The 26,879-nt window shown below is 42.0% G+C and overlaps 2 protein-coding genes and 1 non-coding gene across 5 annotated transcripts in view; 1 reads left to right on the top strand and 2 right to left on the bottom strand.

Annotated features, from left to right (window-relative positions):
* The window catches only part of ALDH7A1 (aldehyde dehydrogenase 7 family member A1), a 38,553-nt gene extending 36,519 nt beyond the window's left edge, over window positions 1-2,034 (bottom strand). Inside the window, exons 1-2 of the mRNA XM_070412554.1 lie at window positions 1,838-2,034; window positions 517-570 (exon numbers count right to left, since the gene is read on the bottom strand). Coding sequence (XP_070268655.1) covers window positions 517-570; window positions 1,838-2,029 — 246 coding nt within the window. The 5' untranslated portion in view covers window positions 2,030-2,034. The remainder of the gene's footprint in view (window positions 1-516; window positions 571-1,837) is intronic.
* Window positions 2,035-12,407: 10,373 nt separating this feature from the next.
* On the top strand, window positions 12,408-26,338 carry PHAX (phosphorylated adaptor for RNA export). 3 transcript variants are annotated; one of them, XM_070412557.1, is made up of 6 exons: window positions 12,408-12,963; window positions 15,424-16,037; window positions 18,290-18,410; window positions 20,181-20,264; window positions 20,699-20,748; window positions 24,808-24,980. In XM_070412557.1, exons 1-6 carry the CDS (start codon window positions 12,868-12,870, stop codon window positions 24,893-24,895), a joined length of 1,053 nt encoding a protein of 350 aa, XP_070268658.1. In that variant the 5' UTR covers window positions 12,408-12,867; the 3' UTR covers window positions 24,896-24,980. The 3 variants fall into 3 exon arrangements, with proteins under 3 accessions (XP_070268658.1, XP_070268657.1, XP_070268656.1); XM_070412556.1 differs by lacking the exon at window positions 20,699-20,748 and having other exon boundaries at window positions 12,418-12,957; window positions 24,808-26,338; XM_070412555.1 differs by lacking the exon at window positions 20,699-20,748 and having other exon boundaries at window positions 12,419-12,963; window positions 24,808-26,338.
* On the bottom strand, window positions 17,905-18,006 carry LOC139009607 (U6 spliceosomal RNA). The gene has a single exon (XR_011471341.1). It is a non-coding gene; the product is annotated as a U6 spliceosomal RNA (small nuclear RNA).
* Window positions 26,339-26,879: the final 541 nt, after the last annotated feature.

Genomic DNA, 26,879 nt, shown 5'->3' on the forward strand with positions numbered 1-26,879 from the left:
TAACAACAACAAAAAAAAAGAATTAGGTGGAGACAAAGGGAAAAGTGATGATCTCCTAAGAACACACAGACTATTTTGGAAAATAATTGGAAATCTCTGTGTGGCCCTAAAATTTGTGGCATGAAATTATTCTCATGGCCCATGCTTCCCCAAACTCGCTGGAACCCAATAAGTAAGACAGGTAGAATCTAGGTGTGCTTTTTGTCTGTTAGCCGCATCTCAAACAACACCTGAGGCGTATTGGAATATCAGAACCTCGGGCTCCAACCCGACTTATGGGAACTTCGTTCTAGGAGTCCCCAGGTGATTCAGAAGCAAGGGACCCCCTCGCTCCTAGTCCTCCTTATGGTTCACCTTTTCTAGGGCGCACACACCTCCACTGGGAAGAGTGGACAGTCTTAAATTTAAATGTCAATGAAAAAGAAACATTGCTCTTTGACTTTGTAATTTCCTATGGCTCTTGATCACTCCCAATAACTCCAAGTAGACGGTTTGCATGAAAATAGAAGTACTCACCTGTCGGACTCTTGCTATTGGCTCATTGTTAGCAGGACAATAGGTCGTGATCACCTAAAAACAAAAAAATGGCAATCATATGTAGAAAATGTAAGCCCATCCAAATTAGGGGAACAGACCAAATGAGGGAAGAAAAAAAGGTGGAAGAAGAAAAAAGATCCAATCTCGGAACCTTAACTTCTGTTACAAATAAGCCACTCTACAAAGCTTTCCATTTTGACCTAAACATTTAGAACCATCTTGCTGCAAAACCTTCTCTTGCCATCTAAGTATTAGGTACATTAACAAAAATCTAAATGTAACCTGTTATTTCGTCCCTTTTTCCATTAACAGACCAAAATCAAGTTTTACTTATTTTCTCTCCCTTACGCTGCCCACCCTCTGGTCATGAGATAAAATAGCCAAAGCAAAACAACTATGGGCAAGGCCTGTGTCCGCACAAACTGAAACGATCAACAGAAAGAAAAAAAAATCATCAAGGCATAACTATTATTAAAATTTTTTCTTTGAAAAGGCCTTCAGGAGGGAAATAGATTATCCAAGAAGCTAATGACTAGATGCCATGGGAAAAACAACAATTGGCAACTACCAACTGAGTGGGGGTATTAAAACCACCTGAATCTCCCACAACCACTAAAGGGAAGGCGTTTCCTCCAACAAAACACGTTCATTATATAACACGCACGACGTCCGTGGCATGTTATATAATATTTTATTCCAAAAACTTTCTTCCCTAAGCGACTCTCAAAAGATCTAGGCGATAAGTGCTTTGCCTTTCCATCGTACCCTAGAGAACGTTTTATGGAGCGCTAACTGGACGCCAGGCACGGTGCTGGGCTCTGGAAACAAATGCGGGAAAGCCGGTCCTGGGGAAAACAAGGGTTTCAGGAAGTCCGAGCTTGCAAACCCCACATGGATTCAGAAAGAAGACAGTGCGACGCTGTATTTATTGTAGAGCATTGCCCCTGGCGCAGATGTCACATCTCAGGAGCCACAGTCAAGCGCAAAATTAAGGTAACTTCCGCCGTTAAGCGTGGGGCGTTACTCACAGCAGACGGCAGAACTCGGCCCTAAGGCAGTAAATATGCGTGAAAAGTCTAACCCCAACAGCCCCAACCAACCCCAACCAGCCCCAAAATGGCATGGAACCGACTCCACAGCGCACAAGGGCCTAACGTCGAGGGGTGTTTTAAGGCACCCTGCTCGGAGAAACTTTTCCGGTGGAGCTCGAAACTTTCCACCCGGCACAACCGCCTACGGCAGCAGCGGGAGTCGGGCTGAGCAGAGCCTCCGGCAGAGATTTCCCCGGGCGCCCGCGTACCTCGCCCCGGCCGCCCCAGCTTCCATTGTACACGCCCTCGTTCTCCTCGCGGAGCCCCAGCTCCTTCAGCCACGCGTACTGGGGCTGGTGGATGAGCAGAGTGGACATGAAGGCGGCCGGCCTGCTCCAAGGTCCCGAGAGCTTGCTCCGCCCGGCAAAGCGCACGCAGAGGTGGCCGGGGACGCGCCACATTCTGAGCCCGGGACGCGCCGCGCGCCCCCGGCCGGAGCTGAAATAGGGCCCCGCCCCCCCGCCCGGGAGCGCCCATTGGGCAGGCCCGGCCCCACCCCGGGACCCGCCCTCCCGCTTCAAGGCCTGCCCCAGCCTGCACCCCGGGTTTAATTTGCGGCTGGAACAAAGCGGGGGACGCAGGGAGGACACGAGAGGCGGACTGCCATCTAGTGAAAGAGGCCGGAGACCGCGAGCCCAGCGAGAAGTTCTTCCCAGCAAAGTATCGGCTCTAACGCCCAGTAGATTAGAGCAAGGCTTCATCTCAGACTGCAGTGTGCACGTACTCACCTGGCCAGCATGTCCAGTGCGCATTCTGAATCCGTGGGTCCGGGCCGGGGTCTGAGAATCAGCATTTCTTTTTTTTTTTAATAATTAAATTCTTTATTGTTCAGATTATTACATTTGTTCTTCTTTTTTCCCCCCATAACTCCCCTCCTCCAAGTTCCCACCCCACCCTCTGCCCTCACTCCCCACCCACTGTCCTCATCCATAGGTGCATGATTTTTGTCCAGTCTCTTCCCGCATTTCCCACACCCCTTTCCCCCCCAAGAATAGTCAGTCCATTCCCTTTCTATGTCCCTGATTCTATTATAATCACCAGTTCATTCTGTTCATCAGATTATTTATTCACTTGATTTTTAGATTCACTTGTTGATAGATGCATGTTTGTTGTTCATAATTTGTATCTTTACCTTTTTCTTCTTCTTCCTCTTCTTAAAGGATACCTTTCAGCATTTCATATAATACTGGTTTGGTGGTGATGAACTCCTTTAGCTTTTCCTTATCTATGAAGCTCTTTATCTGACCTTCAATTCTGAATGATAGCTTTGCTGGATAAAGTACTCTTGGTTGTAGGTTCTTGGTATTCATCACTTTGAATATTGTTTGCCACTCCCTTCTGGCCTGCAAAGTTTCTGTTGAGAAATCAGCTGACAGTCATATGGGCATTCCCTTGTAGGTAACTGAGTTTCTTTCTCTTGCTGCTTTTAAGATTCTCTCTTTGTCTTTTGCTCTTGGCATTTTAATTATGATGTGTCTTGGTGTGGTCCTCTTTGGATTCCTTTTGTTTGGGGTTCTATACGCTTCCTGGACTCGTAAGTCTATTTCTTTCATCAAGTAGGGGAAGTTTTCTGCCATTATTTCTTCAAATAGGTTTTCAATATCTTGCTCTCTCTCATCTTCTGGCACCCCTATAATTCTGATGTTGGTACGCTTGTAGCTGTCCCAGAGGCTCCTTACACTATCTTCACACTTTCGGATTCTTTTTTCATTTTGCTTTTCCGGTTGGGTGTTTTTTGCTTCCTCGCATTTCAAATCTTTGACTTGATTCTTGCGCTCCTCTGGTCTGCTGTTGGGAGTCTGTATAATATTCTTTATTTCAGTCAGTGTATGCTTACTTTCTAGTTGGTCCTTTATCACACTATCAAGGGTCTCATTAGATTTCCTGTACATCTCATCAAGTTTATCGACAGCCTCTAGAAGCCTCTTGAGAGACCTCAAAAGTGTGGTTTTGAATTCTATATCCAGTAGCCTGCTTTCCTCCGGTTCTGTTCTTTGTGGCCTGTTTCTTTGTCTTGGCATTTTTTTTATGCTTCGCTGTGTGGATAGAGTGGCTTTCCGTGTTAAGTGTCCCAATTACCTGAGGTAGACACTCTTGGTGCACCCCCTTGTGGTCTCTGTGAGCAGTCTTGTTGTAGTCAAGCCTTGATTGTTGTAGGTAATTACTACTTGACCTCCAGGCCAACTGCAGAATCAGCATTTCTAACCAGCTCCCAAGTGATGGGGGCGCTGCTGTTCTATGGAATAGCCTAAAGAGGGGTTGTTTGGGGTGTGTGTGTGTGTGTGTGTGTGTGTGTTGGGGCTTTTTTTTTTTTTGGTGGAAAAAGGGAGAAATTTCACTGATTTGTTATATTACAAATTAGAGTTTTTCTAATTAATGAAAAATGTTGAATTATGGTATTTCCTTCTAAATATTTACCTGAATATATTCTTGCTTTGAAAGAACAAAGACAGTTTTGATCAATTTCCTTCATTCTCAATTTCTTCTATCTTCCTGCAACGTCCTTTCCACTAATACTCCCCTTACCATCCCATTTCCCATCTAATGCCACAGTAACTGGGCCTACCCTACATATGGGAAACACTAAATGATTTGAAAATGAGTTAATACACACACTCTCAAATCAATTGGATCAATAGGTGTTTCAGTGAGTCCCAACCTGTTTTTCAAAAGATTACTTTTCACTACTTGCCTGTGGCCTTTTGCATTGCAGCCAGACAGAATAAGTGACTCTATGCTTCTATATAAAGCCTGTGCGGTCCTCCCACTGTGTCTGCCTTTACTGTTCTCTCCACCTGTCATAGCCTTCCATCCATCTCTGCATTCAAGCTTGAGCTTTATCTGTTCCACCCTTACGGCACAATTAAATTCAGCAAATACTTGGCATGTATCAAGTATCTATCAAGAAACTGTAGTAAGTGCCAAATGATGCTTTTGTTTGGAAATGTTACATTTTCCCCTGTTAAGGCAAGTACCATCTCTGACTCATCCCTACCTGGCTCCACAATTCCCATCATTGTATTAGGGCCATGTCCACCTATATGAATGAATGAATGAATGAATAAACAAATGAATCTTTGAATACACCTCAGGAGTAATAAGCATGGATACCCTGTCCAGCATTAGTAATCTCTATCAACAACCAAGCTATTATCTTCCATCTACCTCTAGGATTGAGGCACTAATTTCCTTCATTTTATTTCTCAGATATTTTAACTGAGAATTTAATTCTTCTCACTTTCTGGATGCCAACAAGATTCTTTGTACATATATCCCAACAACACACCCTTCCTTCTCTTCTCCTCATGTGATTCAAAAATGAAAAGACATTTACAGATGCACTAAATTTTAGGAGCAATGCATAATGCCCTTAGGAAGTGTTTGCTTTCTTCTCTTCACTAAGTCAAGACTCGGTTCATGACTGTCAACTAGATCTGGGAAGACACACACCAGCAAGTGCTATCATTGAAAATTAGGTTCACATCTCTCTTCCACCTCCTTTTTTCAAAATTCTCTCTTAGTTTTGCTCAATAGGCAGTCAGGAAAAAATGAATTTTGATGGGGCAGAGCAGGAAGAGATAAAATTAAATGAATCATATAAAAGCACATCCTATATAATAAAAGGCTAATATGCAAACTGTCCCCTCGACCAGGAGTTTGACCAGGAGTTCTACCAGAGGGCAGGGCCGGCCAACTGCCCGAGGTCCCTCCCCCTGGCTGGCCCCACTCCCAATCAGCCCCCCAACCCCGATTGGGGGCAGGGTCAGCTGGCCAACCACCCACATCCATGATCGGGGAAGGCCGGCGGGACCCCAACTGTGCACAAATTCGTGCACCGGGCCTCTAGTTTCATATATAAAAGAATTAAATGAATCATATATTAAAGCATATGTAAAAACTGCAAAGCACTATAAAAATTAAATATACTCACTGACTTCAGGACACCTTGAACCAATTCCATATTAAAAGTGGCAGAGTTATGTTCATAGCAGCACAACTTACCATAACTAAGATTTGGAAACAACCTAAGTGCCAATCAGCAGATGAATGGATTAAAAAACTGTGGTACATCTACACAATGGAATACTATGCTGCGGTAAAAAAGAAGGAATTCTTACCATTTGCAACAGCATGGATGGAACTGGAGAGCATTATGCTAAGCAAAATAAGCCAGTCAGAGAAGGATAAATATCACATGATCTCACTCATTTGTGGAATATAATGAACAACATAAACTGATGAACAAAAACAGATCCAGAGCCCTAGCCAGTTTGGCTCAGTGGATAGAGCGTCAACCTGTGGACTGAAGGGTCCCAAGTTTGATTCTGGCCAAGGGCACATGCCTGGGTTTCGGGCTTGATCCCCAGTAGGGCGTGCAGGAGGCAGCCAATCAATGATTCTCTTATCATTGATGTTTCTATCTCTCTCTCCCTCTTCCTTCCTCTCTGAAATCAATAAAGAACTATATTTAAAAAAAAAAAAAAAAAACAGATCCAGAGACAGAGAAGCATCGATCAAACCGTCAAACCTCTGAGGGAAGGTAGGGGAGGGCGGGGTCAAGGGGGAGAGATCAACCAAAGGACTTGTATGCATGCATATAAGCCTAACCAATGGACGCAGACACCAGGGGGGTGAGGGCATGAGTAGGGGGGGTTAGGGGGGAGGTAATGGGGGGATAAGGACACATATGTAATACCTTAATCAATAAAGAAAAAAAATATATATCTACTTATATAAAAACCATGGGTGGTGCTCATCACGACCTGAACCGTCGCGACCAAGTGGAAGGAAGTCAGTCCTGCAGGGGTTGTCTTGGCAACAGCTGCACCCTCCCCCAAGCTGTTTTCTGGAGCTGTTTCCGGTGAGAGTGGGGTTTGAGGCAGGAACCCGCCCTCGGAGCATGGACCCACTGAATCCTGGGTCGTTTTGCCAAGGGCTGCACCCTCCCCCGCTGTTTCCCGTGTGGCCTGAGGGAAGAACCCACCCTCAGAGCACCAGGAGCACTCAGCAGCAATCAGTCCTGGGTTGCTGAGGTGGAGGCCACGGCATGGTAGAACTCTGGGTCTGGCCCAACAGGGGGGATGGCCGACCTTCAAACCAGACCCTGACAGTAGAAAGGAGGGAGCCCCATTCCTCATAGAATCTGCTGTTGGATAGCTTGCTGTCAGTGGCCTGCCAGCCAGAAACCCCATTCTCCTGCACCCCAGACCCTGACAGGAGGGAGGAGGGAGCCCCTTTCCTCACGAAATCAACAGGTGGCCAGTTTGCTGTCAGGGGCCTGCCAGCTAGCAATCCTATTCACCTGCACCCTGGCCCCTGACAGTAGGGAGGAAAGAATATGTTTAAAGACCAACTATTGGAACAAAGTACCTCTGAAGCCAAAAGAAGCCATTGTTGGCGACAGAATAGAGAGTTAGAAACATCGATGAGAGAGAAACATAGATCAGCTGCCTCCTGCACACGCCCCACTGGGGATGTGCCTGCAAGCAAGGTACATGCCCTTGACCGGAATCGAACCCGGGACCCTTGAGTCCGCAGGCCATGCTCTAGCCACTGAGCCAAACCAGTTAGGGCAATTAATTCCCTTTTAATGTACATGAATTTTGTGCACCGGGCTACTAGTGTGTGTGTATATATATATATACATATATGGCAGAGTTGCCCTAGCTAGTTTGGCTCAGTGGATGGAGCGTTGGCCTGTGGACTGAAGGGTCCAAGGTTCAATTCTGGTCAAGGACACATACCCAGGTTGTGGGCTTGATCCCTGATGGGGGCCGTGCAGGAGGCAGTCGATCAATGATTCTCTCTCATCATTGATGTTTCTATCTCTCTCTCCCTCTCCCTTCCTTTCTGAAATCAATACAAAAAATTTTTAAAGAGTGGCAGAGTTTGCAAATGGTCAATTCTGCTTTTCAAATGACCTATCAAAGGCCTCAAAGGTGGTGATTAAAGCAAGGACTGGAATTACAGCATAGGTACAAGTGACCTGTGCTTAGGAGAGCCTCAGTGAATGCTAGCCGGCTTCATTCTTCAAAGCTCGCTGGCCAGGAGGCAGAGAGATGTAATCTGAACATATACGCTTGCCCCAATGCCGCAGGAGATTGGAGAAATCATCACAATCCAGGATGCAATTTCATTATTGCAAATGGGGAACTTGATTTGTCACAGCATGCGTGAGTGACACTATTGTTCTGGGCAGACTGATATTAATCCAGTTCATAAAAAAATGATGCTACAACTAGAATGCTGGCATATTATTTCATAGAAAGAAATTATCTTCACAAAACCAACCATTCATATCCTCTGATCACTGCCTTCTCCTCCAGGATACAAACTACCTATCTGGTTGTTTACTGAGCCCAGAATCAGAAGAGTTGTCAATTGACAATAAATGATTTCAGCCAGGGTAATGGCATCAGGCTAAGGCAGTCTCCCTAATGTGTGAATTACTTTATAGATTCAAAGCAATCCCAATCAAAAGACCAGAATTGGTTAGCAGATTCTAAAGTTTAAATGGAAATGCAAAGGATCTAGAACAGCCAAACAATTTTTTGGGGGGGGCGGGGAATAAAAAACAAATGTACATAATTTTAACAATTATTATAACAATTTTACAATTATTATAAAGCTACAGTAATCAAGAAAGCTTCACATTGGTATAAAGATAGACATAAAGATCAATGGAATTGCCCTAGCCGGGTGCTCAGAGCGTGAACCCATGGATTGATGGGTGGCAGGGTCTCAGGTTCAATTCCAATCAAGGGCATGTGCCTTGGCTGCAGGCTGGTCAAGGCATGTGTGGGAGGCAACCAATCGACGTGTGAGTCTCTCTTTGTATTTCCCCCTCCCTTCTACTCTCACTAAAAATCAATGGAAAAAATATCCTCGGGTTAGGATCTACAAACAAACAAACAAACAAAAAAAGATCAAATGTAAACTGAATGGAGAACCCAGATATAGACCTTGTATATATAATCAATTTTCAGTGAAAGTATCAAGGAAAAACAATGGGAGACATGAATCTTTTCAATAAAAGGTGCTATAGTAATTGGATATTCACATGCAAAAAAAAAAGAACCTTGACTTTTACTTCACACTATATAATTAACTCAGAATGGACCATAGACCTGAAGGTAAGAACTAAAACTTCTAGAGGAAAACACTGGACAAAATATTTCGGGGGTAGGAGGACTGTTCTATGCCTTATATGATATTTAGTTGCATCACATATCACATAGTAAAATGATAATTATTGCCTGAAATTTGACTCCTACATTACACCATACACAAACCCATTCCAAGGCAATTGCAATTCTTTGTGTGTGTTAATCCTCACCCGAGGATATTTTTCCATTGATCTCTTTTAGAGAGAGTGAAAGAGAGAGGAAGAGACAGGGAGAAACATCGAGGTGAGAGAAACACATCAATTGGTTGCCTCCTGCATGGGCCTTGAGGGCCCGGACCAAACAAGGTACGTCAGTGACCTTGACCAACTGGAATTGAACCCAGGACCCTTTGGTCTGCAGGCCTAGGCTCTATCCACCGAGCCAAGTTGACTAGGGAATTGCAATTCTATGTAGGAAAGGTAAAACAATCAAGTTGTCTAAGAGTTAGGAGACCTGGAGTCAGGATTTAGCTCTTTTCTTTTGAGGAACCTCATAGAACGTTGTATAAAACCCCATATTTGAGGGGAAGTCCTTTCATTTGGTTTGAAATCTCTTTAAAGCCCCCCAGTCTATGTGGAAAACACCCTTTGATAAACACTGAGTTGCTCTCTCCCTTGGGAGGAACAAGGTCTGCCCTGACAATAGATAACACCCTTAGAGGTATGTGATTATGAGCATTTGAGGCTTTGAGGCCACAAGTGCTTATTAATACTCCTCTGTGTGTTCAGCAACCATTTAGACCAGTGCCCACTGATCCCTGGATGAGATGAATGAGAACTACAGAAAGTCAAGGCCTTAAAGAAATGGTCCATCCCATGTTTTTCTGCATCACAACTCCTATTCACAGATCCTCATTGAAAGGGCGAGGGCTAGGCCCTCCATCTTGCCCCAGGGTAAGGGCTAGGCCCTCCATCTTGCCCCAGGGTAAGGGCTACGCCCTCCATCTTGCCCCAGGGTAAGGGCTACATCCTCCATCTTACCTTGGCCACGTGCTTGGCAAGGAGCTTCTTCCCGGAAGTCTAAGACTCTGCTAGCCACACCCAGGAACAAGACACCGACTTGCGCCTGGCCAATCGGCAGAGCACAGTCCTTTCTCCTCCCCTTACTCCAACCCCCCCCTATAAAACCCATCTCTATGCGGGGTTCTGTCTCTCGGCCACTTGGCTTGCCGTTGTGTCGGTGAGTGTGGTGGATGGGGAGCTCAAGCTAGCTTGAAATATAAAGGACTCTTTGCTTTTGCATTGGACTGCTGGCTCCCTGTTGGTTTCTTGGGGATCCTGAAATCTGGGCATAACACTCATGAAGAGTGATGTGTGAAGCTGGAAGGTCTTATGGCCACAGGAGATGCTTGTGTGTCCCAGGCTGGCCTTGTAAGAAAAGGGGTTAGAAAGCCCAGGGCATCTTTGAGGTTGTTTACAATCCCCTGTTTGGGAACTCTTCCAAGTCAGGATTCCTGCACCCCCTCTGCAAGGCTGCACAGGTAGTGGATGGACCCTTTGGGCCTGAAAGCTTGTATCTTCTCAAATGTTTGATTTAAGCATCAGAAAGTTGCTTACTTTTTGTTGTTGTTTTTTGTTAATCTTCACTTGAGGATATTTTTTCCATGGATTTTTAGAGAGAGTGAAAGGGAGGGCAGAAAGGAGGGGGACCGTCTCTTCTTGTAGAGGCCAATTTTGGCCAACATGTGCCAGTGAATACATCTTTTTATGCAAAAGAAGAATATGATATTAGTTGCTTTGAAGGAATTCTGGCATTGTATGTCTATTTTTATAGAATTGTTACTGGACTTATACTTACTTACTAAATTCCAATCAGGTTTTGGTAAAATTAAATAAAACAAATTAAAAACAAACAAGCAGTCTACGGCCATACCACCCTGAAAGTGCCTGATCTCGTCTGATCTCAGAAAGCTAAGCAGGGTTGGGCCTGGTTAGTATTTGGATGGGAAACAAGCAAACTCAGCCCTAGCTGGTTTGGCTCAGTGACTAGAGCATCAGCCTGCAGACTGAAAGTTTTCATGCCAGTCTAGGGCACATCCCCGGGTGTGGGCTCAATCCCAGTTAGGGGGTGTGCAGGAGGCAGGTGAGCAATCAGTGATTCTCTCTCATCATTGATATTTCTATCTCTCTCTCCCTCTCTCTTCCTCTCTGAAATCAATAAAAAAAATTTAAAAAAGGAAAGATTTCAACATCATAAAATTTTTTTAAAAAACTCAGCTCTATTAAAAAAAACTCCATAAAAAAACAGAATAGCTGTGTAATCTCTCTTCATTTCTCAAAATAAGAAATTGGACCAAGTGATTTCTAAAATTCCTTTATGTCTGAAATTCACATTTCAAAAATCTATATTCATCTTTTTCATATAGTCTAGAAATGTATCCTAAGGAAATAATAAAACAAATTTGCAAAATATACGTGCTAGTTGCAAAATTGTCTATAGCCTAGATGTGCACTATCAGAGACTAAATAATGGTGCCTCCTGCAATGGAATAGTAGGGAGTCATTAGAAGGGAACCGGATCTTTGTATTTTGCTATAGAATGGTGTCCAGGATAAATTGCTATATTGTTTATTTTTTTAAAGCAAATTACACAATACTAAAAGGTACAAATAGTAAGATCCTCTTTACATAAAAAATATTCAATAACTATTTCTTTTTTTTTTTTTAAATATATTTTATTGATTTTTTACAGAGAGGAAGGGAGAGAGATAGAGAGTTAGAAACATCGATGAGAGAGAAACATCGATCAGCTGCCTCCTGCACATCTCCCACTGGGGATGTGCCCGCAACCCAGGTACATGCCCTTGACCGGAATCGAACCTGAGACCTTTCAGTCCGCAGGCCGACGCTCTATCCACCGAGCCAAACCGGTTTCGGCTCAATAACTATTTCTTGATCATCTATTCTATACAAGAAGTCACTGGGTGGAACACAGGGGGGAAACAACACTGAATAAAACAGACATTTCAGACAAAAAATAAAACAAATACACATCTGACTACTGATGTCATGAAGAAAAAAGGGGTTGAAGAGTTCTTTAGAGGCTCCTATTTTGGGGTGGTCGAAGAAGCCTCTCTGAGAAGATGGCATTCAATCAGAAACCTGAATCATGCGCGACAACAACCCGTGGAAGAATGGGGTTTCAGGGTGTTGGGAGGGGTCTGTCTGGCAGCGGGAACAGCAACTGCAAAGGCCTGGAGCCTGGAAAGAACAAAGGGTGCCTGAGGAACGCGAGCAGCGCCACCGCGTCCGGGGAGCAGGGAGCTGGGAGCTGGGAGCTGGGGGGTGGGAGCTGGGAGCTGGGAGCTGGGAGCTGGGGGGTGGGAGTTGGGAGCTGGGAGCTGGGAGCTGGGAGCTGGGAGCTGGGGGGTGGGAGCTGGGAGCTGGGAGCTGGGAGCTGGGGGGTGGGAGTTGGGAGCTGGGAGCTGGGAGCTGGGGGGTGGGAGTTGGGAGCTGGGAGCTGGGAGCTGGGAGCTGGGGGGTGGGGGGTGGGAGCTGGGAGCTGGGAGCTGGGGGGTGGGAGCTGGGAGCTGGGAGCTGGGAGCTGGGGGGCGGGGGGCGGGCAGAGGCGCGGGCCAGCGGCCCTGCTCGCCAAGCTGAGGACTCGGGTCTCATTGTGTGCAGGGAAGCCCCTGGGGGGTCGGAGCCAGGCGGGGACCTCAGGCAATGGCTTCCCAGGAAGCTACATGTCGATTGCGCAGAAGCAAGAATGGGAGCCAGACGTCCTGCCGGGGCTTCAAGTGAGGGGTGAGGCCAAGGAGGAAACCCCGATGGCCGCTGCCCGCGCACAAACTTAGGCTGCACGGAAACCACGTCTGGAGGGAAACGCGCCAAAGTGGCGGGGCAGCGGGGCACGCATTTTCCCGGAGCAGCGTCAGTGAGCAGTTTGCAGGGATCGCGCCCATCCGTCGGCCTCGGGCAGGCGTCCCAGCGAACCGCCCTTCCCCCCGCCCCTCCCCACCGCAGCCGCCGGGCGGGAGCAGCCCCTCGCGGGGGCGCCCGAGAGGCCGCCGGCCGGACCCGCCCGCCGCCGCCGGAAGTGCTCCCTCCACCGCCGCGCCGTGCCGCGGGAACATGGCGCTGGAAGCCGGCGACATGGAAGATGGGCAGCTTTCCGACTCGGATTCCGACATGACGATCGCGCCCTGCGAGAGGCCGCTGCAGGTGCCGGTGAGCGTGCAGGGCGGGCGGTGGTTCCGGGCCGGCGTCTCGCTGCGAGGAGGGAGCCACGGGCGGCGGCCTCCGGAGGCCGTTTTTCCTCCGCTCTTCCTTCCCCAAACCTACCGCGTCCCCCACGTCAGCGCCGCCAGGACGTCCCGGCGGGACCCCGGCCCGAAAGCGCGTGGAGCTCATTGTCGCCCAGAGCAGACAGGGCGATTGAGGATGGGGAATGGCGCTCATCATCTGCTCGGAGCCTGGTCTTCCCTAGCCCACCCCCCCTGGCTTTGTCATGCGGCACATTGGCACTATTTTCGTGCTAGTCTCCGGGTTTTGTAAACGCGAGCTTGTCCCCCCACCGCCCTCCCCCGTGCTGAGCAACCAGCTCTGCGAGGGCTTTGGGGCCGGGGTGCCCGCTTCGAACCTTGGCGCCGGCACCGTGACCTGGGGCAGGTTATTAATGCACGTGTTGTTAATGCCTAATCAATGCGCGCGTCTGCGGACAGATCGGTAGCGGTGCGCACTGACGCCTTGGTGGTGAGGATTCAGCGGAGCTTACCGCCTGAGAAATGTTAGCTCCATTATTTTTTTAAAAATATATTTTTATTGATTTCGGAGTGGAAGGAGGAGGGAGAGAGAGATAGAAACATCAATGAGAGAGAATCATTGATTGGCTGCCTCCTGCACGACCCCCACTGGGGATCGAGCCCGCCATCTGGGCATGTGCCCTTGACTGGAATCGAACCTGGGACCCTTCAGTTTGCAGGGCGATGCTCTATCCACCGAGCCAATCCGGGTAGGGCTGTTAGCTCCATTATTATCTGAAGATGGGAGGACTGCTCTGGCCGGTGTGTGGCTTGGGCTGCGGGCTCATCCCCGGTGGGGGTCGTGCAGGAGGCAGCCCGTGGAGGTTCCGTTCTCACATGTTTCTCTCTTTTATATATAAATATATAAATAAATAAATATAAATATAAATATAAATATATATATACACACACATCCCTCTTTCTCTAAAAAAAATCAATAAAAAATTTAAAAAGCTTTTTAAAAAAAGAGGAAAATTGCCTAATTGGTTTAACTTACCCCACCCCCATTTCTAGCACATAATAGTTCAACAAATACTTCTTTAGTGTTTAGTACAAAAAGCAAAGGTGATTCTTTTGCATTAAAATGACACCGAGGTATTTTGTTTTTCAATGTCTTTCAGGTTGTTTTACAGATTGACCGATGACTTGGCAAATTTAACGCCATGGGCCCTGCATTTTTTTGTTGTTGTTAATCCTCACTGGAGGCTATTTTTTCCATTGATTTTTAGAGAGTGAAAGTGAGGAAGGTGGTGGGGTGGGGAGAGAAAGACAGAGAAACATCGATATGTGGGTTGCCTGCATGCGCCCCAACCAGGGCAAGATCTGAACCTGCAACCCAGATAGGTGCCCTTGAGGGAGATGGTACTGTGACCCTGCGGTGTGCAGGCCAACACTTGTAACTATTGAGCCACAGTGGCCAGGGCAGGGCTCTGCATTTTTTATTTTGATATATTTCATTGATTTCAGAGAGAGGAAGGAAGAGGGGAGAGAGAGATAGAAATAGAAACATCAATGATGCAAGAGAATCATTAATCGGCTGCCTCCTGGGCAACCCCTACTGGGGATTGAGCCTGCAACCTGGACGTGTGCCCTGATTGGGAATCCAACTGTAATTGCCTGGTTCATAGGTGAATGTTCAACCACTGAGCCACACTGGATGGGCTTAAAAGTAATATGTCTGGGATTCCTACCCATAGTTTACTATCTAATCTAAAAGGAGTATAGTCACAAAACTGTGAAAAGGAAGTTGAAGTGTTTAAATGAGTAAAGGGCATATTTGGGAAGCAAAAACCAAATTCTGGCCAAGCTGGTGTGGCTCAGTTGTTTGATCAAACTTCCATGCACAAGGAAGTTACTGGTTCAATTCCTGGACAGGGAACCTGCCTGGGTTTCAGGCTGGATCCCCAGTTGGGGGTGTGCAGAAGGCAGCCAAAGGATGTTTCTCTCTCATCAATGTTTCTGTCTCTCTCTCCCTCTCCCTCCTCTCTCTGAAATAAAAAAAAACATTAAAAAAAGAGTGAAAACAAATTCTGTTTTAACTACTAGTAACAATTAGTGTGTATATCATTTTCAAGCATTCTGACAAGAACTGAAAAGATTGCAAATCTTCTAAAGGTGAGAATGAAGGGCTTTGGTAATTTTTTTAGAAGGAGGCCTTAGAACTAAGTTCTGCATTAGCTCTATAAAGAAGAATTTATGCCTTTAAAATTGGAAATTCCATATGGACCTTTAGAAAAGTAGGGACGGAATTGGTTTCTCATTTTTGAAGATCAGTTCTGCTTCAAAATGGTCCAGCTGAATTCTTAAATAATTTTTTCTTTAAAGAGCACATGGTGGGTGGAGTTGATGTGTTTTGTGGAATTGATTTATTTCCTTTCTCTCCCAGAAAGCACTAGTTGGGGACTCTGCAGTGAGGCCCTTCCAGGGCACTGCAGCAGCCTATGCACCAGTGTCACATTATCGGACTGTTAAAGGTGTAGACTCAAGTGAAGAGAGCTTTTCTGATTCAGATGATGATACCTCTCTTTGGAAACGCAAGCGACAGAAGTGTTTCAACCCCCCTCCCAAACTAGAGCCTTTTGCATTCGGCCAGGGCAGCCAGAAGCCGCCTTTTGCTGGAGGGAAGAAGGTTAACAACATCTGGGGTGCTGTGCTGCAGGAGCAGAATCAAGATTCGGTGGCCAACGAACTTGGTATCTTGGAAATGGAAGGCACTATTGACAAAAGCAGACAATGCGAGGCCTACAATTATTTGCTTGCTAAGAAACTTAGGAGGGAGTCTCAAGAACAGACAACAGAATTAGACAAAGAGCTAGATGAATATATGCAAGATGGCAAGAAAACAGGCTCAAAGGAAGAGGAAAACGGGCAAGGTCATCTCAAACGGAAACGACCTGTCAAAGACCGACTAGGGGACAGACTGGAAATGAACTATAAAGGCCGGTATGAGATCACAGAGGAGGATTCTCAGGAGAGAGTGGCTGATGAAATTACTTTCAGGTGAGCATTTAAAATTTTCATACAAATGAGCTCTTGACCAACTATCTTCCATTTATAGGAAATAAAATAGATTCCAAATACATTACTGATAATGTTCCCTTTTAAGATTTTTTTTTTTTAATTTAAGGAACGAACTCTGGGCTTATTTGGTTGTGTGAATATATTTGTATTTTATTAAATTTGGACAGATTGATAGAATAATTTTGCAAACTTTTATGAACTCATAAGCAACTCTTTCCATTTAGTGCTCAAGAGCTCTTTAGATTAAAAAAATTACCTTTATAAATCATGTGGGGGGGGCGGTTTGAGTGTTTTCAAGCATTCATGACTTGTTATATGATTCAGGCATATTGTACATAGAGTAAAAACGTACCCATTTCAATCATGTGTTGATATTTTTGTAACTTTATCAGTTGAACAACTCTCACCATAAACCACTTTCATAACATTTCTATCACTCCAATAAGATCCCCCTCATATCCATACGCCCATTTAAAGGTAAACCCTGTTCCCATCTTCAGATAACTGCTAATCTACTTTCTGTAGTTATAAATTTGCATTTTATGGACATTTCATATTAATAGAATTATATAATGTGTGGGCTCTTGTGCCTGGCTTTTTACTTAGTGTAATGTTTTATTTATTACACATACACACACACACACACATACACATATCTGTATTGAATGGCTATTCCACCTTTTGGCTACTCTGAATAAGGTTATGAACTTTCACATTCAGGTCTTTGGACATGATTTTCATTTCTCTTGGATAAATTCCTCGGAGTAGAATTGCTTGATGTAAATTAACATTGCATGTATTTTTAACAAGTTCAAATTTTGTTTAACTTTTCATAAGTTGTAAATCACTAATGAATAGTGTCACAAATTTGAAAACAAATATGGTTCAAGAGTAATAGAGCTAGGGGGAAAACAAGCATTTACTTTCCAGGCAAGCCTGTCAATACTGGATTTTTAAACTACTGAGGAATTTGGAATTTGAGTGCTGGAAAGGAACTTAGATTTTGTAAACCAAAGTTTTCACTTTGTAGAATATGGAAACTGAAGCCCAATAGTTGCGTGGCTTGCCTGAAGTCACAAATTTTATGTGTCAGACCCAGAATTAAACTCTGGTCCCTTTTTCCTAGTCTAGTGCTCTTTGCCTCCTATTGAGAAGAAACAGGAAGCCAGGCCTAGTTAGGGAACTGGCAGACTTCTGAATATTAATCCTCCTTCATCTCTAGAGTGTGGGCTCTGACATTACAAGTGTTACTTAGGCTTCTGGTGTTGTTTTTTTTTGTTTTAAATGTATTTTTATTGATTTCAGAGAGGGAGAGAGAGATAGAAACATCAATGATGAGAATCATTGATCGGCTGCCTCCTGCACGCCCCTTACTGGGGATTGAGTCCGTAACCTGGGCATATGCCCTTGACCAGAGTCGAACCTGGGACCCTTCAGTCCACAGTCCGATGCTCTATCCACTGAGCAAAACCAGCTAGGGCGTTCCTGGTGTTTTTAATTCTGTTTTTAACCTCTTTCTTAAGGTTGTTGAGAGAAGTAACAGATAATGCATATAAAGTTCTTAGGATTGGGCTTATCCTATAAGTCATCATTGAATATTAGCCATACCTTTTGTTCTGAAGTGGGGCGTTTGTGAGGGGAAAATCCTATCCAGATATCTCTAAAGTTAGGAGCGCTAACTTTCAATCTTAATAATTGAAAGCTAGTATATGTTATTTGTTTTGACAGGAGTGGACTGGTTTTATCTTTTGCTTTTAGGCTTGCATTCCCCTCAGTGTATGTGCACATTTACTTTTAAAATAAATATGTTTTTGTTAATTTGGGAGAGAGAGAGAAACAATGTGAAAAAAATAGGGAGCGCTTCACGAATGTGTGTGTCATCCTTGCGCAAAAGCCATGCTAATCTCTGTCTTCCCAATTTTAGTATATGTGCTGCTTAAGCAAGCACTGTGCACACTTACTTTGAAATCCACCATAATCCAATAAAGCAAAGTGAAGAGACCAGTTATGAGACTTAAGATGAAATCTTGAGGTTACTACTCCTTGGGTGACCCATGATAGGAATGTCTCCATGTCATCGATTTCAAAGTTAAATATTGAAGATTTTGAAAAACAAATGTTATTAGAATAGACTTAAATTCTAGTTGAGGACTGAATGAAACTAAGGTAGATTTCTTTAACTTTATACAACAAATAAAGAGGTTAATATTACTTTATTTGTTCCTTCTCAGGTTGCAGGAACCAAAGAAAGATCTGATAGCCCGAGTAGTGAGTATTATTGGGAACAAAAAGGCAATTGAACTTCTGATGGAAACTGCTGAAGTAGAACAGAATGGTGGCCTTTTTATAATGGTAAGACTAAGAGCTTCATTGTTTTCATTTTTAATTGTGCTTAATATGACTTTTTTACAAAATAAAATTGTCTGTTGGATCATAAGTTATTGGTTTGAGATTTTTAAAAAAAACTTCGTTAACAATGAAGACTGAATAAAAAAGTAAGTATAGTCAGTTTTAATACTTAGAAAAAAACATAACGTAAATTGTAGCCTGTTAGTGTGCAGACAACATACAAACCCTGAAGCTCAAATTTTAAGAATATGGATTTTGGAATAAAGGGGTTCATTGTTTTGAGTTCGGGTCTGCAGCTTACTCGGTATGATATTTGGCTAAGTTGTTTGACTTCTCAGAGCCTCAGTGTCCTCAGCTGTAAGATGGCGATGAATGTGAGGATTAAATGAGATGATACACATGAGGCGCTTATCACTGTGCCCAGTACTTACTTAGCAGTGGATGAACAGAAGTGTTATTTTTGGTTTAATTCATGCATTCTTCAAAATTGGTTCTTGGGGACAAAAGGAAAAAATCCTTGTTATGTAAAAAGCACATCGTATAAAAAAAAAAAAAAAAAGCACATCGTATATCTGTGAGTATTAAAATTTCATGGGTGGTGGGGGTGAATAGGAAAGTGTCTAAAGGCTCCTTGCAGTGGGGCAAACAATAATGGAAAAAACAGCTGAGAACACTTTACTGTTTCAGAATGGCAGCAAGAGCACTCCTGGCAGGGGCCAGATCCCAGGCAGCGCCACTTTATCCCATAGAATGATTTTGCAGATCTCATTTCACTCAGCTTTCACCTCCGAGTGAGGATGACGTTTGAATGGCTTCCTTATTTACTCCTCGGAAATCTGAATAATAACATCACAAGAGAGTAAATCAATATTATGCTGTGGAAACCAATTAGAATTGATAGCACTGGCTGAGGAAACAGACTGTGAACATAGATTACTGAAGTAAAAACTAAAACAAATTATAATAGACTGTACTGGCCCTTCTTTTGTGTCATTGTTAAAGTACTTTGATTTTCATTTAGTTGAGCACAAAGTTATAGGTTCATCAATGTTTTAATTCTATAGTAATGTAATAAAACTATATTCCAGCGAGCTAATGCAAATCTTGGGAAGATAGAAGTCCAAATTCACTTTCTTTTGATGCATTCCTTCCTTTTATCACTGTGTGCCAGGCACTGTATTAGACACAGGAAGCTTATATTGTAGTGGGGGGGTGGAGGAAGACAGTCTATGAAGAGTAAATAGAATATCTTTAAGTATATTAGACGGTGATAAGTGCTATGGGAAAAGAAAACGATCAAAGGTAAGTACAGAGAGGCGAGGAGGACATTGCAGTTAAACTGGAGTGGTCAGGGTAGACCTCAGTATCTCCTTAGGCCAGCGGTTCTCAACCTGTGGGTCGCGACCCCTTTGGGGGTCAAATGACCCTTTCACAGGGGTCGCCTAAAACCATCGGAAAACACATATGTAATTACATATTGTTTTTGTGATTAATCACTATGCTTTAATTATGTTCAATTTGTAACAATGAAAATACATCCTGCATATCAGATATTTACATGACGATTCATAACAGTAGCAAAATTACAGCTATGAAGTAGCAATGAAAATAATTTTATGGTTGGGGGTCACCACAACATGAGGAACTGTATTAAAGGGTCGTGGCATTAGGAAGGTTGAGAACCACTGCCTTAGGCACATCTCTGTTTACAAGATACTTTGGCCATTCATGAGAAGAGTCTATAAAGTATATTTTTTCTGTTTCTTTTTGTAGAACGGTAGTCGAAGAAGAACACCAGGTGGAGTTTTCCTGAATCTCCTGAAAAACACTCCTAGTATCAGTGAGGAACAAATTAAGGTAAAAATGATGATGTTCTTGACTTTTCAGATCCATAATAACTTGACTTCTATTCAGCCTCTAACTTCATTTTTTAAAATTATATCTACCTATCTATCTATATATATATATATATATATATTTGATATCAGAGAGGAAGAGAGAGATAGAAACATCAATGAAGAGAGAGAATCACTGATTGGCTGCTTCCTGCATGCCCCCAATGGGATCAAGCACACAACCTGGGGCATGTGCCCTGACCGGGAATCGAACCGTGATCTCCTGATTCATAGGTCGACATTCAACCACTGAACCATGCCGGCTGGGCCCCTAACTTCATTTTCTACTAACCTTTATCACTTGCTTTGTCTTAAATTGACTAATTTTGTCATAGTCTCATTTTAAGTGAAACCTGTGCCTTTTGTAAAGCTCCGCCTCTTTTTCTTCCCTTTCAGAGCCAAGACCAAGATTTCTTTTATGGCATCTTTTCCTGGTTTCTTAGCATGTAATTATTTCCTACCCTCCTACAACTATTATTGAAGAATTTTAAACATGCAGAATAAATGAAAGAATAGGATGAATACCCATATATCCTCCACCTAGAGTCACGGGTTGTTGATAGTTTAACAGTCTTACTTTACAATTTTTTGGTACCATTTGGAAATAAAATCATGACACTCATCCCTAATTACTTCAACAAGCTTCTCTCAATAATAAAGACAATATCCTACATAGGCATACCTAAGAAAAATAAAACGATTTCTTAGTTTCATCCAACTTCTAGACTACTCCTATATCCTGAATTGTCCCAAGAATCTATTTTCAACTCTTTTCTCCCTCCAAAACAGGATCATGTCCAGATTTCCATATTCCATTTTCTTATATCTTTTGCTCTTTTTAGTCCCATATTTACCTCCATGATTTAAACCTTTTGAAGAGTCTTAAAGAATGTACATTCTGGTGATTGTCTTCTCATGGGTTTGTTTTGTTCATCCCTCCAACATTTCTTTTTTTTTTTTTTTTTTAAATATATTTTATTGATTTTTTACAGAGAGGAAGGGAGAGAGATAGAGAGTCAGAAACATCGATGAGAGAGAAACATCGATCAGCTGCCTCCTGCACATCTCCTACTGGGGATGTGCCCGCAACCCAGGTACATGCCCTTGACCGGAATCAAACCTGGGACCTTTCAGTCCGCAGGCCGACGCTCTATCCACTGAGCCAAACCGGTTTCGGCTCCAACATTTCTTATAAACTAGAAGCTAGGCACTTCAGTATTCTTAATCATTTTTGTGTTACTAGAATGTCTTCTATGGGAATTTATAATGTGGGTGTTTGGTAGCTCAAAATTTGATATCTTTTGTTAATTAAGGAACATGATTTTCATTTAGCAGATATATTTGAGTCTAACTTCTTACATTGGAAAAATGTGTGCACATGCAACACAGCTGCTATATATATATATATATATATATATATATTTTTTTTTTTAATATATTTTTATTGATTTCAGAGAGGAAGGGAGAGGGAGAGAGAGATAGAAACATCAATGATGAGAGAATCATTGATCGGCTTCCTCCAGCACGTCACACCCTGGGGAACAAGCCCACAACCTGGGCATATTCCCTGACTGGGAATGAACAGTGACCTCCTGGTTCATAGGTCGACGCTCAACCACTGAGCCATGCCAGCCAGGCCATGCCTGCTATATTTGAGAAGTGTTGTCGTCTCTTTATTACTACAGTGGGTAATAAAATAGGAATATGTTGTAGCCATACTAATTATAATGTCAATGATGAATAAATAGCCATTTTTCTTGAGCTGATGTGAGCATATTTTGCATCTTCCATGTTGGTTTTTTTTCCTTAGGTTTTCTGCCTGTTCACTTCCGAGTCACTTTTTAAAGATCTGTTATTGAAATTACTGTTGTTGCACATTTGAAAAACTCTAGTCAGTAACTGCTTTCTTCCTTATTGGAACAGTTATTTTGATAACATAAATTTGTAACAATGTAAATTTCCTTAGGAGTGGTAGAACAGTTTAAACCTTAATGTTCTCCCTACTCCCTCAATATAATCTCTGACAAATAATGTGTAGTTAGAAGGAAATTCTTGGGTTTTCATTAAATAACAAAATGTTAATTAAGATTCGAAATCTAGGTTTTAATCTTAAATATGCCATTTAGTGGTTATATGACCATGAACAATTCTCTCTTTGCCTCCATTTTCTCATCTATAAAGTGGGGACTTTAATATGTGCTCTGCTTACTTAATAGGGCTATGAAAGGATTCAATAAAATATCTAGAAAAGATTTCTGTACCTAAAACTTGGGGCAAACTTTCCAGAAACAAGAAAGAAGAAAATAGCATTTATTCATCCTTAGCTTGGTATTGGGCCAAATATTTAAATGGCTTTATCTTTACCACAGACTTTCAAAGTGGGTGTTATCCTGTTATGCAAATGAAAAGTAATAAAAATGATATGCCTGGGATCACACAGACACTGACTGGCTTTAAACCTATGTTTTTTTTAAACCTATGTTTTCACCGAATCACATGTCTTTGAAATAATTCTTTTAATTCATTGTAGAGAAGGGGATTTTAATGTTAGTTTTTAATGTTAAATTACCGGAAATATTGCATTATAATAACAAACAATAGAAATATTTAGAATATCCAATAACAGAGTATTGTCAACTTCTTTTTTATTTTATTTTTTGATTTCGGAGAGGAAGGGAGAAGGAGTGATAGAAATATCAGTGATGAGAGAGGATGATTGATTGGCTGCCTCCTGCACGCCCCCCATTGGGGATCAAACCTGCAACCCGGTCATGTGCCCAGACTGGGAATCGAACCATGATCTCCTGGTTCATAGGTCGACACTCAACCATTGAGCCACCTTGGCCAGGCTGTGGGAACATTCTTAAAAGGATTATGCTAGCCCTAGCTGGTTTGGCTCAGTGGATAGAGCGTCAGCCTGTGGACTGAAGGGTCCTGGGTTCGATTCTGGTCAAGGGCACATGCCTGGGTTGCGGACTTGATCCCCAGTAGGGGCCGTGCAGGAGGCAGCTGATCAATGATTCTCTCTCATCATTGGTGTTTCTCTCGCTCTCCCTTTCCCTTCCTCTCTGAAATCAATAAAAGTATATATTTAAAATAAAAGAATTATGCTATAGCCTCTATTTTTGTGAAGCAATTTTAAGGAAATGAAAAAAGTACAATAATACTAAATTTTTTAAAGAGGCAAAATACAAATTTATAAAGAAAAAGAGGCATGGGACAATAGATAGGTATGTAAAACATCAAAATGTTACCAATGATTTGATCTATTGTGAGGGATTATATATGTTTTGGCTTTTAAGATTTTTCTGTGTTTTTTCAAATTTTCTGTATGTGCACAGATTGAGTACCTTTGTTATTAGAGGAAAAAACCTGAAAGCAAATAGAATTTTATTGCAGGTAATTTCATATGCCATCCAGATGATGATGTTATAATTATTCTTTTAATCGCTATATTGCTAACAATCATTGTCTGCAAAACTTGGAAGCAGAACCAAACTGAGTGGGCTTGCTTTCCTTGTTGCCATTTGATTTTGTTTTGTATGTGACCTTGTACTTTTTTTTTTTTAACTTCTTTGAGAATTGGTATGGTTTGTTTGTTTTTTCTTGACATATATTTTTTAAAATTATTTCAGAGAGGAAGGGAGAGAGAGGATAGAAACATCAATGATGAGAATCATTGACTGCCTTCTGCATGCCCCCCACTGGGAATCAAGCCAGCAACCCGGGCATGTGCCCTGACCAGGAATCAAACGGTGACCTCCTGGTTCATAGGTCAATGCTCAACCATCGAGCCATACCAGCTGGGCTGTACTTTTAATTTTTGGTTTAGAAAATACAAAGTCAGGTGTACTGCTAAACATTCTACAATACATACAACAGACTGCCACAACAAAGAATTATCCAGCTCAAAATTTCAGTAGTGTCAGGGTTGAGAAACTCTACCTGGAATGTGTTACAGTGCTGTGTTATTTTTGTGCTTTGTGATAAAAGTTTTTGACAAAGACTTACATTGTCACATGTGAATTACAGCCATTTTTTTTAAGCAATGGAATTGTTCTTGCATTGTGTAGGTTACATTATCATACTTAGTGACACAATTCAGGAATGGCTCCGTTTCTTAGCATATGATTATGATGGTATTTCAAAGTAAATCTTTACTCCAAAGACTTCTGTTTTGTCATGATGAATGATATTTCGTTTAAATGCTAAACAACATGGTTTTCCTACAGTATGTTGCCAGTTAGAACCCTTAAACTTTAGAGATGATGTGTTACGGTATAATACGCATGGGCCCTAGACCGAACACTAGGTTGAGTTTGAATCAGCTTCATCCTCTTCTTGCAGTCGGGACTTAATTAATATCTTGGACTCTGTACAATTATGAGTCTAATAATAATGGCTTGTTTTTTTGTGAGAAATGGGGATAATGTAAAGGGTCTCCCTTGTAATAGACTTTTAATACATGGTAGTTCTTATTTACTAAAGTTGTGCCTTTATTATAGGACATTTTCTACATTGAAAATCAAAAGGAATATGAAAATAAAAAAGCTGCTAGGAAGAGGAGAACACAACTGCTGGGGAAAAAAATGAAGCAAGCTATTAAAAGTCTGAATTTTCAAGAAGATGATGATACATCACGAGAAACTTTTGCAAGTGACACGAATGAGGCCTTGGCCTCTCTCGATGAATCACAGGAGGGACATGGAGAAACTAAGTTGGATATAGAGGAAGATATTGAGGTTGATCATTCTCATGATTTAGACATTTTTTAGTACATTTGAGGAATAAACCCTCCTAAAATAATATTGTAATAAACCATTTCTACTGAATTGCTTTGTTTTACTTTGCACTGATTAACATGAATATCTGGAGAAAAAGATCTGTTTTTTTGTTTTAAATGAAATTGAATATGGGTGGAGATGAATGAGATTGGTAGAAACTTTTGCATTTTCTTGTGTCTGACAACATACTTAAAAGTATATAGCTGAGAATTTAATTTCTCGATCTGTTGCATGTGCTATGACTAGTTGATAATCAGTTTTGTCCAGGTCATTATAACATGCCATTCAAAAGTTTGTTTTCTTTTTCCTATTTATCTTTGCAGTGAATTATGACTGGTTTCAATACATTCCACTAAAAGATCCTACTAAGACATAAATTGTTAAACTATTTATTACAAATGCATCCAAATTTAGTATGTCTGTGTTTGAAGAACTGTTAGGCTATTTTAAGGATAGTGATTAAAATTCAATTATGTTTATTCTGATGGGCCTTCCCACTTGTTTGTCCAGAAGTAAATAAATAGCAGAAGCTTTACACAGATGTATTGATTCATAACTTAACTTTGGTTTGTTTGTCTTTTTTATTTTATTTTGTTTTTGACTTATTAACTTGGTCATACACTAAATACTGAATGTGATCCATACCTGTGTAATTAATTACTATGGATATTTAAAATGTTTTCAGTGGTGGCCTGCCTGTTTTACCTTATGTTAAGGAAGTATTAAAAATATCACATCTGCATGGCTTTTCCAAGTATTCATTTTTATGAAAGGAATAAACCTTCCAAAGGTAGGTTACTTAAGCTGTTCCAAGAATTGATAGTTTATAAAATAGATTAAGCAAAAATATCTAGGAAGTGATTACAAACTATTCTTTTTAGGCAATGTACTTAAACTCAGTCATTCCTGAATAATGGTCATTGAAGTTGGATTTAAGAATCTAAGTGGGGGCGCCGAAACCGGTTTGGCTCAGTGGATAGAGCGTCGGCCTGCGGACTGAAAGGTCCCAGGTTCGATTCCGGTCAAGGGCATGTACCTGGGTTGCGGGCACATCCCCAGTAGGAGATGTGCAGGAGGCAGCTGATCAATGTTTCTAACTCTCTATCTCTCTCCCTTCCTCTCTGTAAAAAATCAATAAAATATATTAAAAAAAAAAAAAAGAATCTAAGTGGGAAAAGAAAAGGAAAATGGTTATTGGTTGCTTTTTATTCATAAAGAATGCAAAAATAAAATTAGTATTGGCAGTCCTTAATGAGATTCAAGTGACTATTCTTTTAAATATATTTTTATAGTTGATAGTATTACAGATATCTCTTATTTTTCCTTCCTCCCAGCCCCTGTGACTTTATCTTAATCTCAAATATTCTTTCATAAAATTATTATAACCAAGGAAAGGACAATACTTTAAATCGGTAACTGGATATTGGCTCTGAGATTATTTCTTAGAGGTTATTTTAAAGGTACAGTACAATTGGAAAGATAATTGACACTCAGAAATCTAAATCCCACATAGTCATATAAAGCTGATTTTTCTAGTGAAAGTTACGGTTTTTGAAGGGCATTAATACCTGAAAGGTTACTTTATCTTCATTAAATGGATTGTTCACCTTCCTCGTTAATTTTCTTTAATAGTTTCTTTAATATTTGGAAACCACACAAATTTCTTGCTTGTATCACACCCTAATATATAGAAACTAATATTTTAATTTTTAAGGTTCCTAAAGTTTTGCCTATTATTTCCCTTAACCTTTCTGTGTATCCAGATCTAGGGATACTTGTCTAAACTTGCCAGA

Source organism: Myotis yumanensis, unplaced genomic scaffold, assembly GCF_028538775.1.
Source record: "Myotis yumanensis isolate MYYU_CA2020_CCGP unplaced genomic scaffold, mMyoYum1.0.hap1 SCAF_4, whole genome shotgun sequence".
NCBI lineage: Eukaryota > Metazoa > Chordata > Mammalia > Chiroptera > Vespertilionidae > Myotis > Myotis yumanensis.

What these genes read in the sequence shown, in the direction of transcription:
- PHAX (XM_070412555.1), top strand. Translation starts at nt 12,868, where the DNA reads ATGGCGCTGGAAGCCGGCGACATGGAAGATGGGCAGCTTTCCGACTCG. An exon ending in AGAGGCCGCTGCAGGTGCCG is followed by an intron (nt 12,964 to 15,423) that starts GTGAGCGTGCAG and finishes TTTCTCTCCCAG; the next exon opens with AAAGCACTAGTTGGGGACTC. An exon ending in GCTGATGAAATTACTTTCAG is followed by an intron (nt 16,038 to 18,289) that starts GTGAGCATTTAA and finishes GTTCCTTCTCAG; the next exon opens with GTTGCAGGAACCAAAGAAAG.